Raw genomic sequence first — 13,344 nt, forward strand, 5'->3', positions numbered from 1 at the left:
CCTGTGCCATGGGAACACTCTTAGTCCTCCAGCATTGTTCACTAACTGCCTTGAGATTATCGCTGGACATTTCCTTTTATTCCTCTTGTATTTTTGCCTCTTGGAGTTAATCTGAGGTAGGGAAAATCGTGCCTGTGCTTGTGAAACATTTGCCCCAAACCCAGTAATAATAATATTAATCATTTGCCGCTGCAAGTGTATCCATCTTAGTAAGTTGTAAGAAAGGCATTTTCTCTATGCTAGGTTTTCCTCTCCACTCTAAATAATGCATCACCAACTCCATTTGCAAGCCTTCTGGACCACTTTCTGTTTAAAGCTGGAATCGGCTCGGCCCATTCTGAGTTAACACCGTTCACGTCCAGGACAGTATCAGCATCCTTAAGGAAAGACGACGACTCCTCATCCAGGAACAGGTCCAAGTCAGCCTCGTTCAGGCTTTATGACCAAAAGTGATGGCGAGTGGAAATGAACTCCTTTATACAATACTGTTTAAACTCTGAAAAGCTTTACTTTAATGCAAAATAAAACAAGTACAATTTATATAGTCATATGAAACAAAAATTCCAAATGCCTTCTGTGGTACAAAAAAGAACAATCTTTCAAATTTAGCAAAGACTTCCATCCCTCATATTCCAAAATATGATTTCACAAAATTTTTCTTTAGAACTTTTGAACAGATTTGGTATAAAATCACAGGAAGTACTAGAAAAAGTAGTTTATAAACAACAGGTTTTGTTTTTATGTTCTGATAGTAAACGGCACTCCATTTAGTATAGACTGAGTGAGAATACTTTCTCGAATCACTGCAATCAGGGGTATAGGCTAGAAGTGTAATCAGGGGCCATTAACTCCCCCAACATCAGGGCTCTCTACTTTACCTTAGAAAAAATCAGCCCTTGTGGGATGTTTTGATGATTTAAGGACGTGGGTGAGAAAAAATGGTCTTCTTAAAAGACCTGGCTGCAGGCATGATGTGGGACCGATTTAGGTCTTCCCAAAGTTTCACTTTGTTCACTGCAAGGACGTCTGTCTCCAAGTCACTACAGCTTGTTCACCATCATTGGGCTGTTATTCCTTCCCAGGCTGACACAGGTGAGGAGTGCTGAGAAATAGCATCTTTGGTTATTTCTATTAATGGGTCTTCCCATGGTAATGGCACCAAATGTGGCCACAGTGAGGCTTGTAGTCTCAGAAAGTAGGAGACAAGTCACTCCAGTCCAGTACCAATTTGAAAGGAGCCATATTTGGAGTCCCAATGGTTCAAGATATATCAGACCTATCAGGGATATTTTTTTCCTTCAAAATCCTCCAGAATCCAGATCAACTTGTAACTTGGAATAACTTATGGGAAAAGGAAAAGATGCTGGCTTTTCATGTTGGTTCAGACTTGTGTTTTCCTCTCCATGGGGAAATATCGGTGTAGAAACCCTAATTTATCTGATGCAGACTGACAATAGATCTAAAATTTGTAGGCTTGAAGTAGCTAGCAGGTCAGTGGCTTGGCCATGGTTTGTTACCCAGTCAGGATGTGAAAGAGACAGAATGTGAATCCAAATCCTCCTTATTCCAAACCCAGTCCTCTGTATCCAACACCCCACGTGAGCCTCACTCTCTTGGGTAGGAAGGAGATAGAAATCCAGATTTGCAGTTAGGAAAACCTGGGTTGGAAAACACTTACTAGCTCTGGCAGTTCACTTAGTTTCTCTAGGCATCTTATCATTACCCAATAAAATGAATAAAGGGGAAAAAAAGAACCTGTTATCTAATGACTTGTCTGAAGTCATGTTTTTTCATCTCAGGGCTGGCCCCCAATACATGAATTGTTTATATAACCTTCTCTGATCTAGTTTCAATTCTCAGATTTGATGCTGTGGAAAGGTACAACCGGCCCCCGTCCTACACCTTATTCCAAGAGCAATTGCCCAGCAGCCAGCCCAAAGGTCCCATGAATTGATGAGATATTTCTTTCTTCTGCTTCTAATGGAGGGCAGAATTTTTCTACCACTCTAACTCTGATGATCTATTCCTAGATATTACCCTTTTTACCTATTCCTTCAAACACAGGAGGAAAATAGGGGTCTGTAAAAATGTCTACCAACTGAAGGCAAAACCATCATTTCAAGTCCTCGGTGACCTATTGGGTTCAGATTAGCAGCAAGGAAGGGTTTTGTTTGATGGCTCTTCCCTAAGTGGCACCAGCCATGGCATTCCAGGGGGGTTATTAGAGTTCTGAGCTATGTGGAGACTACTGATTGAGTTTTTCAAAGGCCATAAATAAAGTGGAAGTTTGTTTTCCACCCCCTGCTAGTTAGACTGTGTTCTTCTTAAATACTGTAGATGAGGTCTGTAAATGGTGCTATGGTGCCCTGAGAAGGGATATAGTGCGTGGTGATTTATTAAGCCCTCCCTTGTGTTCTGAGCTGTTTCTAATTGTTGCCTGCCTTGATAAAGGCACTGTCACAAACATACAATATTAGTTCCTTGCCAGCCGGGGCGAATGGGACGTGGGTTATATTTCAAAGGAGCAAAGGGAACTATCTTAATTTATTTTTCACTCACTTTAAGTGGACCTTCCGCCACTGGCTGCCTCCCTGAGGTTACCACATTTTTATTGACAGTGTACACAGTACAAAAAGCCTTCTCCAGAGAAACGCAGACCCAGTCTGTGTGCAATAGGTGGAGTCCATGCTGGGATTCCAAGTAGGAATGTGAAAATGAGGACTTTCTTTCTATTAAGGTCATGCCTCTCCCTCATCATAGACTACTTAACCTCACGTGGCTGCCCTCTGTGGTCATATCCTTTACCAATAAGCTGAAACTGTTGGCTTTGAGCCCGTAAGAGCTAAGCAGAGATTGGGGGCACTGAAGGAAGGAGTCAAAGAGCTCATTTCTAAGGACCCCATCGCAAGGGCCATTTCCCCTCACTTGGTCTTTTTCATCTGTGAGATTTATTAAGCCCGAGGGTAAGACCTCATGCTCTATTTCAGGAGATCCCTACCTGTCCAACCTTTAACCTAGTGTACTTCCCGGCATTCTGCAAGCAAGCGCTGAACCAGCACCTCGGAGCAATCCTTTTGAGACTCAGGTGAATCCCCAGTGAGGTTACGAGTAGAAATAGGCACCAAATAATCACAGGTGGGAAGACCTGGGACTTCTGAGGGAATCAGATACTTCTGTATTAGAATGTGGCAAAAACCACACTGGATCCCTTAAGCTGGTTCCCACTGAGGGCTTCAAATGAGGTTCTGATCCTACACAGTTCTAGAATGGGACCATGAGGTGGAGACATTGAAAAAGCAGCGACCTGGTTGGTCTGTCTCCAGCAGGAAGTTGTAGTGAAGAATATTTGAGAGGGATCCCCCAACGTGTCCCGCTTCCTCTGTAAATCCGATTAAAATCTATAGTAGGGAGGGGACCTTAGACACCATTGAGTCCAGTCAGATGCCTCCTTTTACAGAAGAGGAAATGGAAATCTCTCTTAGCTTGTTTTTCCACCTGTAAAATGAGCAAGTTGGACTCAATGGTGGCCCTGAACTTAGTTCCCTTCCGGTTCTACATGGGGGATCCTAGGATCCCTTGGTTAAGTGACATGCTTAAGGTCACACAGGCAGTAGCTGATCCTGGTCTTTCTAACTCCTATTTCAATGCTCCTTCTGTCACCCAAAATGGCTTCTTCTCCCAAACCAGCAGTCTGTTATCACTTCTTAGAGATGGAACTCAATTTTATTTAATTGTTATAAATGATATTATGGTGGAAACATTTAATTGGAAAAGGTAGTGGGCTAGGGTAGAGTCATGGATTATGGACTGCTCAGGTGCCATCTTGATACCTACCAAATAAAAAAAAAGATGGAAAGGAAGGCCTCTGTTATGTTGGGTTGATGCATGCCCTGCAGAGTAAGTCTGGGGGAGCATGGACCAGACAATGAAGATGGATTTTGATCTCCATGGATGGACTAAATACTTCTATCACTGAGATCCTAGATACATGGGACTAGGGAAATATTAAGCTGGAATAATAGATCCTAAGGGTTCAATAACATTGCAATTTCATAAATCCTGTTCATCTTCTCCATTCTAAACAAGGACAATGGCTGAAGGTGACCCCAAGATTTGTTTTTGAGAGAATAAGGAAGCAGTCTGAAGAGCCTTAAAGCATTTCTTTTTAAGAGGCCCAGATCTAGACAAACTGTCCTGCCTCTAGGTTTTGAACGTTCCTCAAACAGTCCTTTGTTTGCTTTCTCATTTAGGTCTGGTTACAATCTTTGAATAGTCCATTCACATAAGTGGGAAATGGTCATGGAGTTCAAAGGAATTGCAAGTGATTTATCCATCTTAAAGCCTTTGGAAGATTAAAAAAAATATTTTTAAAGCCTTAAGATCCCTGCTCTGCCATTTATTGTTACCAAACAAGCTGGTTGTGTGATGCTGGAACCCAAGTCTGAGTTTTAGAATACAAAGAGTCTGGGATTTGGTACCAGATTTGTGTTCAAATCCTGACTTGGATATCTCTGACCTGTGTGACCTTTGTCACTTTTTCCTCTCTGAGTTTCAGACTCTTCATTTTATAAATGGCTCTAACAAAGGATTTCTCTTGATCTTTCATGACAATTAGGAGACTAAGAAACATGTTTGTTCTTAAGGAAACTGAGGAATAGAAACAGGGAACAAGTATTCAGTTCTAAATCTCTGGTCCTGTCCAACCCTGCCTGAACTAGGGTCCTCCCTACAGCCTTCAGTCATCACTCAGAATACCACAGATAAAGGTTGCCCTTGGTTTGCAGCCTCTTCAATCCTTCCCTCTGGTTTTCTTCCTTCTCAAACACAAAAATTCCTACGTTATATTTTAGATTTATTTTTCAAAGTTGCATTTTCCTGCTTCCCTGCCCCCTCTGTTACTTAACACACCCACAAAGTCAAAACCAAAGCAAATCAACATCAGAGCCCAGCCTTAATGAACACATACAGTTTGTCCACTGTGCCCCGGGGCCATTTTGTTTTAAAGACCCAAGAAGGCTCCTCCCAGCTGGGGTTGGCATTTAGCTCCTTGCAGTGCAAATGGGGATTGTTTGGCACTTATTACTTAATTGGCACCTCCGGGGCACTGAATCCTGGGAGGCTCAACAAGAGGGCTCTCTTCCTTCCCAACTGAGGACCAGCTATAGAAGTGGGAGCCCTAAAATAGAAACAGCAGCTCAATAATTACAGGTCGGACACGTGGGAGTGCTTCTGAGAGGCAGGGCCTCTTGGACACCGTGGCCAGGGAAAGGCGGAAAGGAAGGGGGGAAGGACCAGGGCCATGCCTGCCCTCCTGCTGGCACAAAGGGAATAAGCGTGCCCTTGTGGAACGTAGCTTAAGGCTACATGTGACAAGACCCCGCTCCTTTCCCGATGATTGATGGGGCCTTGAAATACCAGCCTCTCACAGATTCTCACCATTCCTCGAGTCCTTTGTTGAATTTCTACCTTTCCCATTTTTTACGGGAAAGCAGCGAGGCGCGGCTGGCAGGCGCAGTGTACGCCGGGTGGTGGGTGCTGGGACCCTGACCGATTGGAGAGAGAGAAAAAAGGCCGCCTTTCTCTGACTGAGGGCCCCCTTCGTGGGGGTCTTCTCACTTTTTTCCTACCGTTGCTAAAATAATAGCAATTTGTAGCCTCGCAGAGAGCCCGGCCCAGATCCTGGCTTTCTGATTATAAAAAGGCTGCCGTCTGCTCCGCCCCAAAGGGAGGAGGATCCCTAGGGAGCCGTGGTCATGTGGCTGTGTGTGTGGGGGTGCTAGGGCACAGGAGCTCCCGCGGTGCATATTCTCTAGCCCTGGGACATTCCACTTAGTGTGCCTAACGAGGTTCTTTACTTTTCAGCGGCCACTTCTGCCCCGAGTAACTGGTTTAAAAGCATTTTAATGTGCGGTCCGACATATTATACCTTCCTTTCCCCTCTGATTGGCCTTAAGTGATTTCCTCAGCGAGAAGAACCTAATCTGTACCTGCGGCAGAAAGAATGATTCCAGTTCATGGATAATTTTATAGCCAAGAAGACTTGGAGGGTCCGAGAGGGGAAAATGAGGCCCTTCCTTAGTCCTTTTGCATGAGGCTGTGCTGACCGTAGTGGGACCCCTACACGGCTGCGGTCATGGGGTTCTTCTGCCGGGGGTCCCGATAGGGGTACTGTTCGTGGCTGGCCGCCCGCTGCCCTGTGGTGCCTAGCTCGTGATAGGCCGGCACCCTGGGGTGCTGAGGCGGGGACGGTGGGACGTCGTGCCGGTAGGGTCCTTTGTGGTGTGAGGCTGGCGGGGCTGGGTAGTACTGAGGATAACGCAGCTCCTGGGTCGGGGGATAGCTTCCTTTGGGAGGATGGAGGGGCTGCACCCCTGGGTAATAAGGAAGTTCCCTTTCCTTGTAAATGAGCCGCGGGGGTCCCGTTAGGTAATCTGTTGGATCTGTAGGTCCTCGCCTAGAGAGAAAACACAGACACTCGTTAGAAAATCCACCCTGGCTCCGAGGGGCCCAAAGAACTCTCCGAGGGGCTGGAGACAGACACCCCGCCCTCCACAGCCCAGTTCTTGTTAGAAGCTCCCATTCGGACTGGGTTCTCTATTACATAAGCCATCTCCGATGAGTCACTCAGCCTCACGAGGTCTCAGTTTCCCCGTCTGTAAATGGGGGTAGTTAGACTTCCTTAGAGGTTCTTTTTGTTGCTTGGACCTCTCGGCACTTTGCCGAGGCCCCTGCACGTCTCAAAATGCACAAAAGGCCCAAGATCACGAGGGAAATGCATTCTGTGGAAATAGAGATATAATTATTTTTCCCACCCCAGTTTATGAACTCCTTGAAATGGATCTCTTAATTCCTCGTGGTCTCCAGCTCCTAGGTTGAGAAACTCTAGGTAGAATGAACGGGTAGCTTTCTCCCAAGTCTAAATTCTGTGATGCTGCTAATAGCTGACCTTGTGCAGCAGTTTGACATTCTGTGAAGTCTTTGTAGTTGTATGTAACGGTGGGTTGGTTGTTTCTTGGCAAAGATACTGGAGAGGTGTGACGTTTCCTTCCCAGTCATTTTACAGATGAGGAAACTGAGGCCAACAGGGTTAAGGGACTTGCCCAGGGTCAAACAGTGAGTGTCTGAGGCCAGATCTGACCCTAGAAGTCTTCCTGACTCAGGCCTGGCATTCTATCCCCCGCCACTTCGCTGCCCTCCGCTGCTCCCTTTGGTAACACTGTTGAGGGGGTGCTCCTATTATTTCCATTTTATGGGTGAAGAGACGGAATGAGGCTAGTGACTAGTCTGAGGTCTCATGGCTTAGAAGTCATTGAGCTAGTAAGTATCTGCCTAGGATGTGAACCCTGTCCCGCCCTGCCTGGACTAGGGTCCTCCCTACAGCCTTCAGTATCACTCAGAACTCCACAGATAAAGGTTGCCCTTGGTTTGCAGCCTCTTCAGTCCTTCCCTCTGGGTTTCTTCCTTCTCAAACACAAACATTGCTACGTTATATTTTAGATTTATTTTTCTAAATATTCCTAGAAGCCCGTCAGTGAAGGGAATCCATGAAAGGAGACGCTGTCTGTCGGCCTCTATTCCTTTTCTACATTTGACGTTGGTCATGGGCGGGCGCCAGCGCCGTGGAAGCCATTGCTGGCCCACTCCGCCTGCCCCTGGGGCTCCTGTTTCCTTAGGACTCTATGGCCCTGGAAAGGAAGGGCCCAATCAGAACAGAGCAGAAATCAATAACAAGAAAAGCACAGCTTTGGGGTAAGAGGCATCGCCACATTTCATTGCAGACAGGAATACGTATTGCTACTTTTTTAAAAGCCCTTACCTTCCATCCTAGGGACGACTCTAAGGCAGAAAGGCAGGGGCAAGGCAAACACGGTTCAGTGACTTGCCCAGGGTCACAAGCTAAGGAAGATTTGAACCCAGGTCCTCCTGACTCCAGGCCTGGTGCTCCATCCACTGTACCACCTGGCTGCCCCCTACTTACTGCACTACTAAACCAGCTGCAGGTTCCCCGCATGGCCGGAGATGTGCAGACCAGCCAAAGGATACGGGGCAAGAGAGCTTACACCCCGCGCTCCTTCCTCCTGCACTGCTACCCAGCTTTCCCCTTCTATCCCATTTGCGCTAACAGGAGCAGAAAGTCTTTAAACAATGTGCAGATGACGGCATCTTATCTAGCCCGGGGATAAACAGATGAGCTCCGTTTGCAGCTTTGCCAATCCCAGAAAGCTTCTGTGCGCAGAGCTTCGCACCTCCCCGCTCCTTCCCACCTGCCGCCGCCCCTCCCCTTTTCTTTTAAGAAAACAAAAACAGCCACTTCAACACATCAGCTGACAAGCTCTGAACTTCGGCCCTCCCGAAGGCTGCGGCTGCGGCTCCGGGGAGGAATGCCTGGGATGGAGGAGACAGTAGCTGGGGCGAAGTCAACCAGCTGCCAGACACGGGGAAGAAACCACCCCAGAGCTTGTGGAGGCTGCTGGTAAAACAGCTCTCCAGTTTCCTGAATCAAGGAGGACTGGACAAGCTGGGGGCCTGTGACAAGCCGCACGGGAGCCTGGGGGGAGCTCCACAAAGGTGCCGGGAAGCCCTTCCTGCCTTCCTCTGTCTTCCTTCTACCAGGCTTCATCGTGAGTGATGCTCCTGCCGTGTCCCATTGAATTTGGGACTCTTGTGGGCAAACCAAAGTCAACTCTTTTATATTCATTAAACGTTTGGTTCAGGGCTGTCATTTCAGGCATGCGAACTCCTGGGGTGGGAACTCCCTCCACCAATGCAGCCCGGCAAGTCAGCTCTAAAACATAGAGGTAGGGAGGTGCCTCGGGCCACTGAGCCCTTCAGTGACTGGCCCATTCCTCATAACTAGGATTCCAGAGGCTCATGGGTTAAAGCTGAAAAGGACCTTAAGAGTCATTGAATTTAACCCCTTCACTTTTACTTATGGAGAAATTAAGGCAGAAGAGGATAAATGACTTGCCCAGGGTCACACAGGTAGATGTTTGGAATTCTGATCATCCTGACTTCAAAATGGCTGTCTAACTGCCACACCACTTTGCCCAAACCTAGGCATTCTTGACTTGAAGCCTGGCCCTTTACACACCAGGCAACATGGCCACTCCTATATTAACTATAACAGGTATTAATTACTCTTTAGTGAAATCTTTGTGTTGGTTTATTTTTAAATGCTTATGAAAACAGGTAATAAAAATAAAATAGCTCAACGGTTTGCAAAGCACTTTATAAATACTGTCTCAGTTTATCCTTACAACAATCCTGGGAGGGGTAGTTATTATCATTGCCATTTTACAGGTGGGAAAACTGAACCAGACTGAGATTAAGTGACCTGGCTCCAGGGTCGTCACATGGTTAGTAATGAATGGTCTGAGGTTGGATTTGAATTTGGGTCTTCCTTACTCCAGATCCAGAGCTCTATCTAGCAGTCATCTAGCTGACATTTACATAGCACTTTACAAAGTATCTTATCTACATCATCTGCATTAACTCATTTGATCCTCAGAAGAACCCTGTGAAGTAGGGCATGGAAGTTATATGATCTGTACCAGACCACTGAGAAAACAGGCTTAGCTTAGAGAGCTGAAAGTGACTTGTCCAAAGTTTTGCAGCAGCTAAGTGGCAGACTCAGGACTTGAACCCAGGACTTGTCTCCAAATGCAGCATTCTTGCCACAACATATATATCTATCCATTCATCTAGCCATCTCTCCATATCACAAGGGTCTTTCTATCCATTTATCAGTCCATCTCTACATATCAATAGCCTTTCACCCATTTATATCAAGCTCTCTCTCCATATCATCAATGTCTATTTATCCATCCATCAATCCATCTCTCCATATCATCAATGTCTGTCTATATCTTCATGTCTCCTACCCATATTTATCCCTTGTCCATCCCTATCTACTTATCATCAGTGTCTATCATCTATCTCCTATCCATATCCATCTACATATCACCAATGCTTGTCATCTACCTCTATCTATATACCATCTATCCCTATCTATCTATTTATCACACAAGTCACAAGTAAATGAGACTAGATTGGAACTCAGGGCTTTCTAACTTTTTAACTAACACACATAACCATTGATTACTTAGTTGCCAGCAGAGGTATAAGGCACTGCATAGAGATAACTGCAATATAAATATTTCACTGTATTGTGGTATGGTGCTCATCTTTAAAATGAGAGAGTTATAAGGCTTCTAGATCTAAATCCATCAAGAAAGTTTTAGGTTAGTAGATTTTTAGAATAAAATCTTATTCTCATAAAAGTTATTCTAAAAATCTACTTGACTGAAACTTTCTTGATGGATTATATTAAACAGTGACAATACAAAATCATATTCCAACAAGAGTTCTTGCCATTTGAGAAGAGAGATTTCAGCAGGGCCATGAACTTCAAAGGGAAAAATAATCTCTATTTTTATTCATCTTTAACTAAAAATGGGCATTTCTTTACATTATAAATTTAAGGAATTATTCCGAACAGGGGCCAACAAAGTTTCACTATACTGCCAAAGGCGCCCTGACATAAACAAGGAGAACTTCTTCATTTAGAGGACTATAAAACGAAATGCTATGTGACATCTGAGGGGAAAGGTTGTGACTGCCAGAAAAGGTCACCTAGAGGAGTTGTCTTTTCAGTTAAGTTTTATTCCCTAATACTACGGGCATCCTACCTCCTTTGGCATAAAAGGCTCAAATATCTCATCTGTCGCTTTTGGTCTGAGGGAAACGGGATTGCTATTTCATCTCTTTTCTGCTGGAAAGCTCTTTTATTTGAGAATGTTTTCAGTATCCGTGACATCTTTCATCTTAGAATTTGAGTCTTTCCTTTACTGGCTCCAATTTTTCTTTTTGTCCGTTCTGGAGATTTCCAAAACACTTAGAAAAAAACTAAGGCCTTAACCTGTGTTTCCTCCCTAACTCCCCTGAAGAGCTTTCTCTGCATGAAGTGAAACATGTGGTTTTCCTGCACTCGCTTTAAGCCCACAGGGTAAATCACTGACATACGCAACTCACAAACATTATCTGCCTCCAAATGAACATACAACCAACCCTCCCTCTGGAGTCTCTTAGTGTGAATGTTTCCTGTTTAAAATGGAAAGAGAGAAAGGAGGAATTCCAGGCCTTGGACTTTTAGGGTCCTGTTCTCTCCCTCGAGACTCTTCTCTGTTAAAACAGCACATTATAAAAGACAGGCACTCCAGGTTGTTTTTTTGGTGAGACAAGCCAGACGAAGTGCTGAAGGGGCGGAAGCCACCCTCAGAGATACAATCAGGACTCTTACTACAGGCGCTGAAGACAATTGGTATCTCTTCTCACACACCTCATTGTTGAGACAAGGGTCCAACTTTCGCAGAAGGGAAAAGTGAGGTTTCATTTTTCTATGGGCAGATAGGGCAGAGCCCAAGATGATTTCATGATCCCATTCCTAGTTTCCTTTGAGGGGAAACTTTATGACTGGAACTTGTGCTTACATGTGGCAGAAACCAAGAGTGAGGTGGCTGTTCTTTGTCAAGAACAAAAATAATGGAAACCACATTATTCTGTAAAATCCATCATAACAGTTATCTTTTGGGGAGAGAAGAAAAACAATATGCTGGCCTATGAAAACACACAAGTTAATGTTTCAAAGAGTGTGAGAGATACTGAATATTTCTCCTTTTGGGGTCGCTGATATTCATAGTGCCTTCTTTCTTGGAAACTTCCTACAGACATTTTTTCTTTAACCTACCAGATACTTTTTTTTCCCCTAAGTGAAAGAAACTCTGAATTGTTTGGCCATGTTATCGTTCTTTTGAAAAAAATAATTTCTATCAATCTTTGTAGCTTTGTATCATCTGTATTTCCCACTGTATTTTTAAATTTTTTATTTTAATTAGCATGCAAAACACACTTTCATATTGGTCATTGTTGTAAGAGCACACTCATCCATAACCGAAACCCCAAAATAAAACCAGAAATGCACTATGTGAAAGATAGTATACTTGGATCTGCATTCATCCGACTCCAAAAGTTCTTTTTGTGGAAGTAGATAGCCTTCCCTGTCTCCACTATATTTTCAATAAAGTATGAAAAGAGAGAGAAAAAAGTGCCATAAAACTAAGCAATGCACATATTTTTTAAAATCTGCTTTATATTCTCTATCATATCTATGGTCCCTACTTCTGCAAAAGGCACAGAGGGAGGTGCTAGTCATCTTAGAACTCTATTTAGGGTGAAACTTGATTTTTATATTTGAATCGCATTTAGTTTTCACTGTTTTTTATTTGTTGATCTTCCATTTAGTTTCTTGAAGTCATCAAATAGATTGTTTTCCTGGTCCTCTTTCACTTTGCATTGTGATGTTCATATAAGACTTTCCATGTTTCTCTGTATACATCATGCTCAGAGTTTCTTATGATGCAGTAATTAAAATTACAACACATTCATATACCATAAGTGGCTTGGGCATTCCCCAATCAACAGATATTTACTTTGTTTTCAGTTCTTTATTATCACAAATAATGCTGATAATACTCATATTTTGGTATATATGGGGCCTTTTTTTTTATCCCTGATCACCTTCGAGTATACTGGATTTGTATTCTTAATCTTTTCTTTTAAGAGCAATGTTTATGTATAGGAAGAATAAAGAAAACTCTGCCCTTAATAATTATAAGACTGCCAAAAGATAAAGAAAGGAGAAGGGGGTGATAAAGTGATAGACCTGCTCACTTGACCTTTCTTTTCAATGGTTTCTTTATTGGTCTGGAACCTTACATTTGTGGATAAACATAAAAACCAACACCATTCTGGGACATCAAAAATACCAATCATGGAGACTGCTGCATTCACTGTACCTACAGTGAGAAATCCAGGGGCAACCTCCTCTGGAGATTTTGATTAAAACAACCATTCAAATAGGGAATGCATCACTATTTTAAGACATCTCATTTTTCATGTGACATTATGAGTTCTATTTGTGCATGTTATTATTTTTTCAAAATAGCAAAAATAACCCTACCCATTCCATTTAAAATCTCACAAGGATACCATAATAATTTATGAAAAGAGAAAAAAAAGTTTGTTTTCTTGAAAATAATATGCCTAAGGACTCAACCCCTTTCCAATAGATAGGAGGATCAATCACTCAATCAACAAGCATTTTTAAAGCACTAATTGAAGTTTCTAAGGATAGAAAGGCAAAAATGGAACAGTTCTTGCCCTCAAGGACTACACCTATTATAGGATGAACAACATGTACAAATATAAAGAAATAAAAAAAAAAAACCAGGCACATTAAAGCAAGGTAATTTTGGGTTGGAAGAGACACTGTAGCAACTAGGGGAA

At 43.5% G+C, this 13,344-nt stretch overlaps 1 protein-coding gene across 1 annotated transcript in view; it reads right to left on the reverse strand.

Moving 5' to 3' along the window:
• Window positions 1-488: 488 nt before the first annotated feature.
• The window catches only part of PARD3B (par-3 family cell polarity regulator beta), a 1,280,476-nt gene continuing 1,267,620 nt past the window's right edge, over window positions 489-13,344 (reverse strand). Inside the window, exon 23 of the mRNA XM_001365888.4 lies at window positions 489-6,454. Within this exon, the coding sequence (XP_001365925.2) occupies window positions 6,118-6,454 (337 nt within the window). The 3' untranslated portion in view covers window positions 489-6,117. The remainder of the gene's footprint in view (window positions 6,455-13,344) is intronic.

The sequence above is a fragment of the Monodelphis domestica genome, chromosome 8 (assembly GCF_027887165.1).
Source record: "Monodelphis domestica isolate mMonDom1 chromosome 8, mMonDom1.pri, whole genome shotgun sequence".
NCBI classification, from domain to species: domain Eukaryota; kingdom Metazoa; phylum Chordata; class Mammalia; order Didelphimorphia; family Didelphidae; genus Monodelphis; species Monodelphis domestica.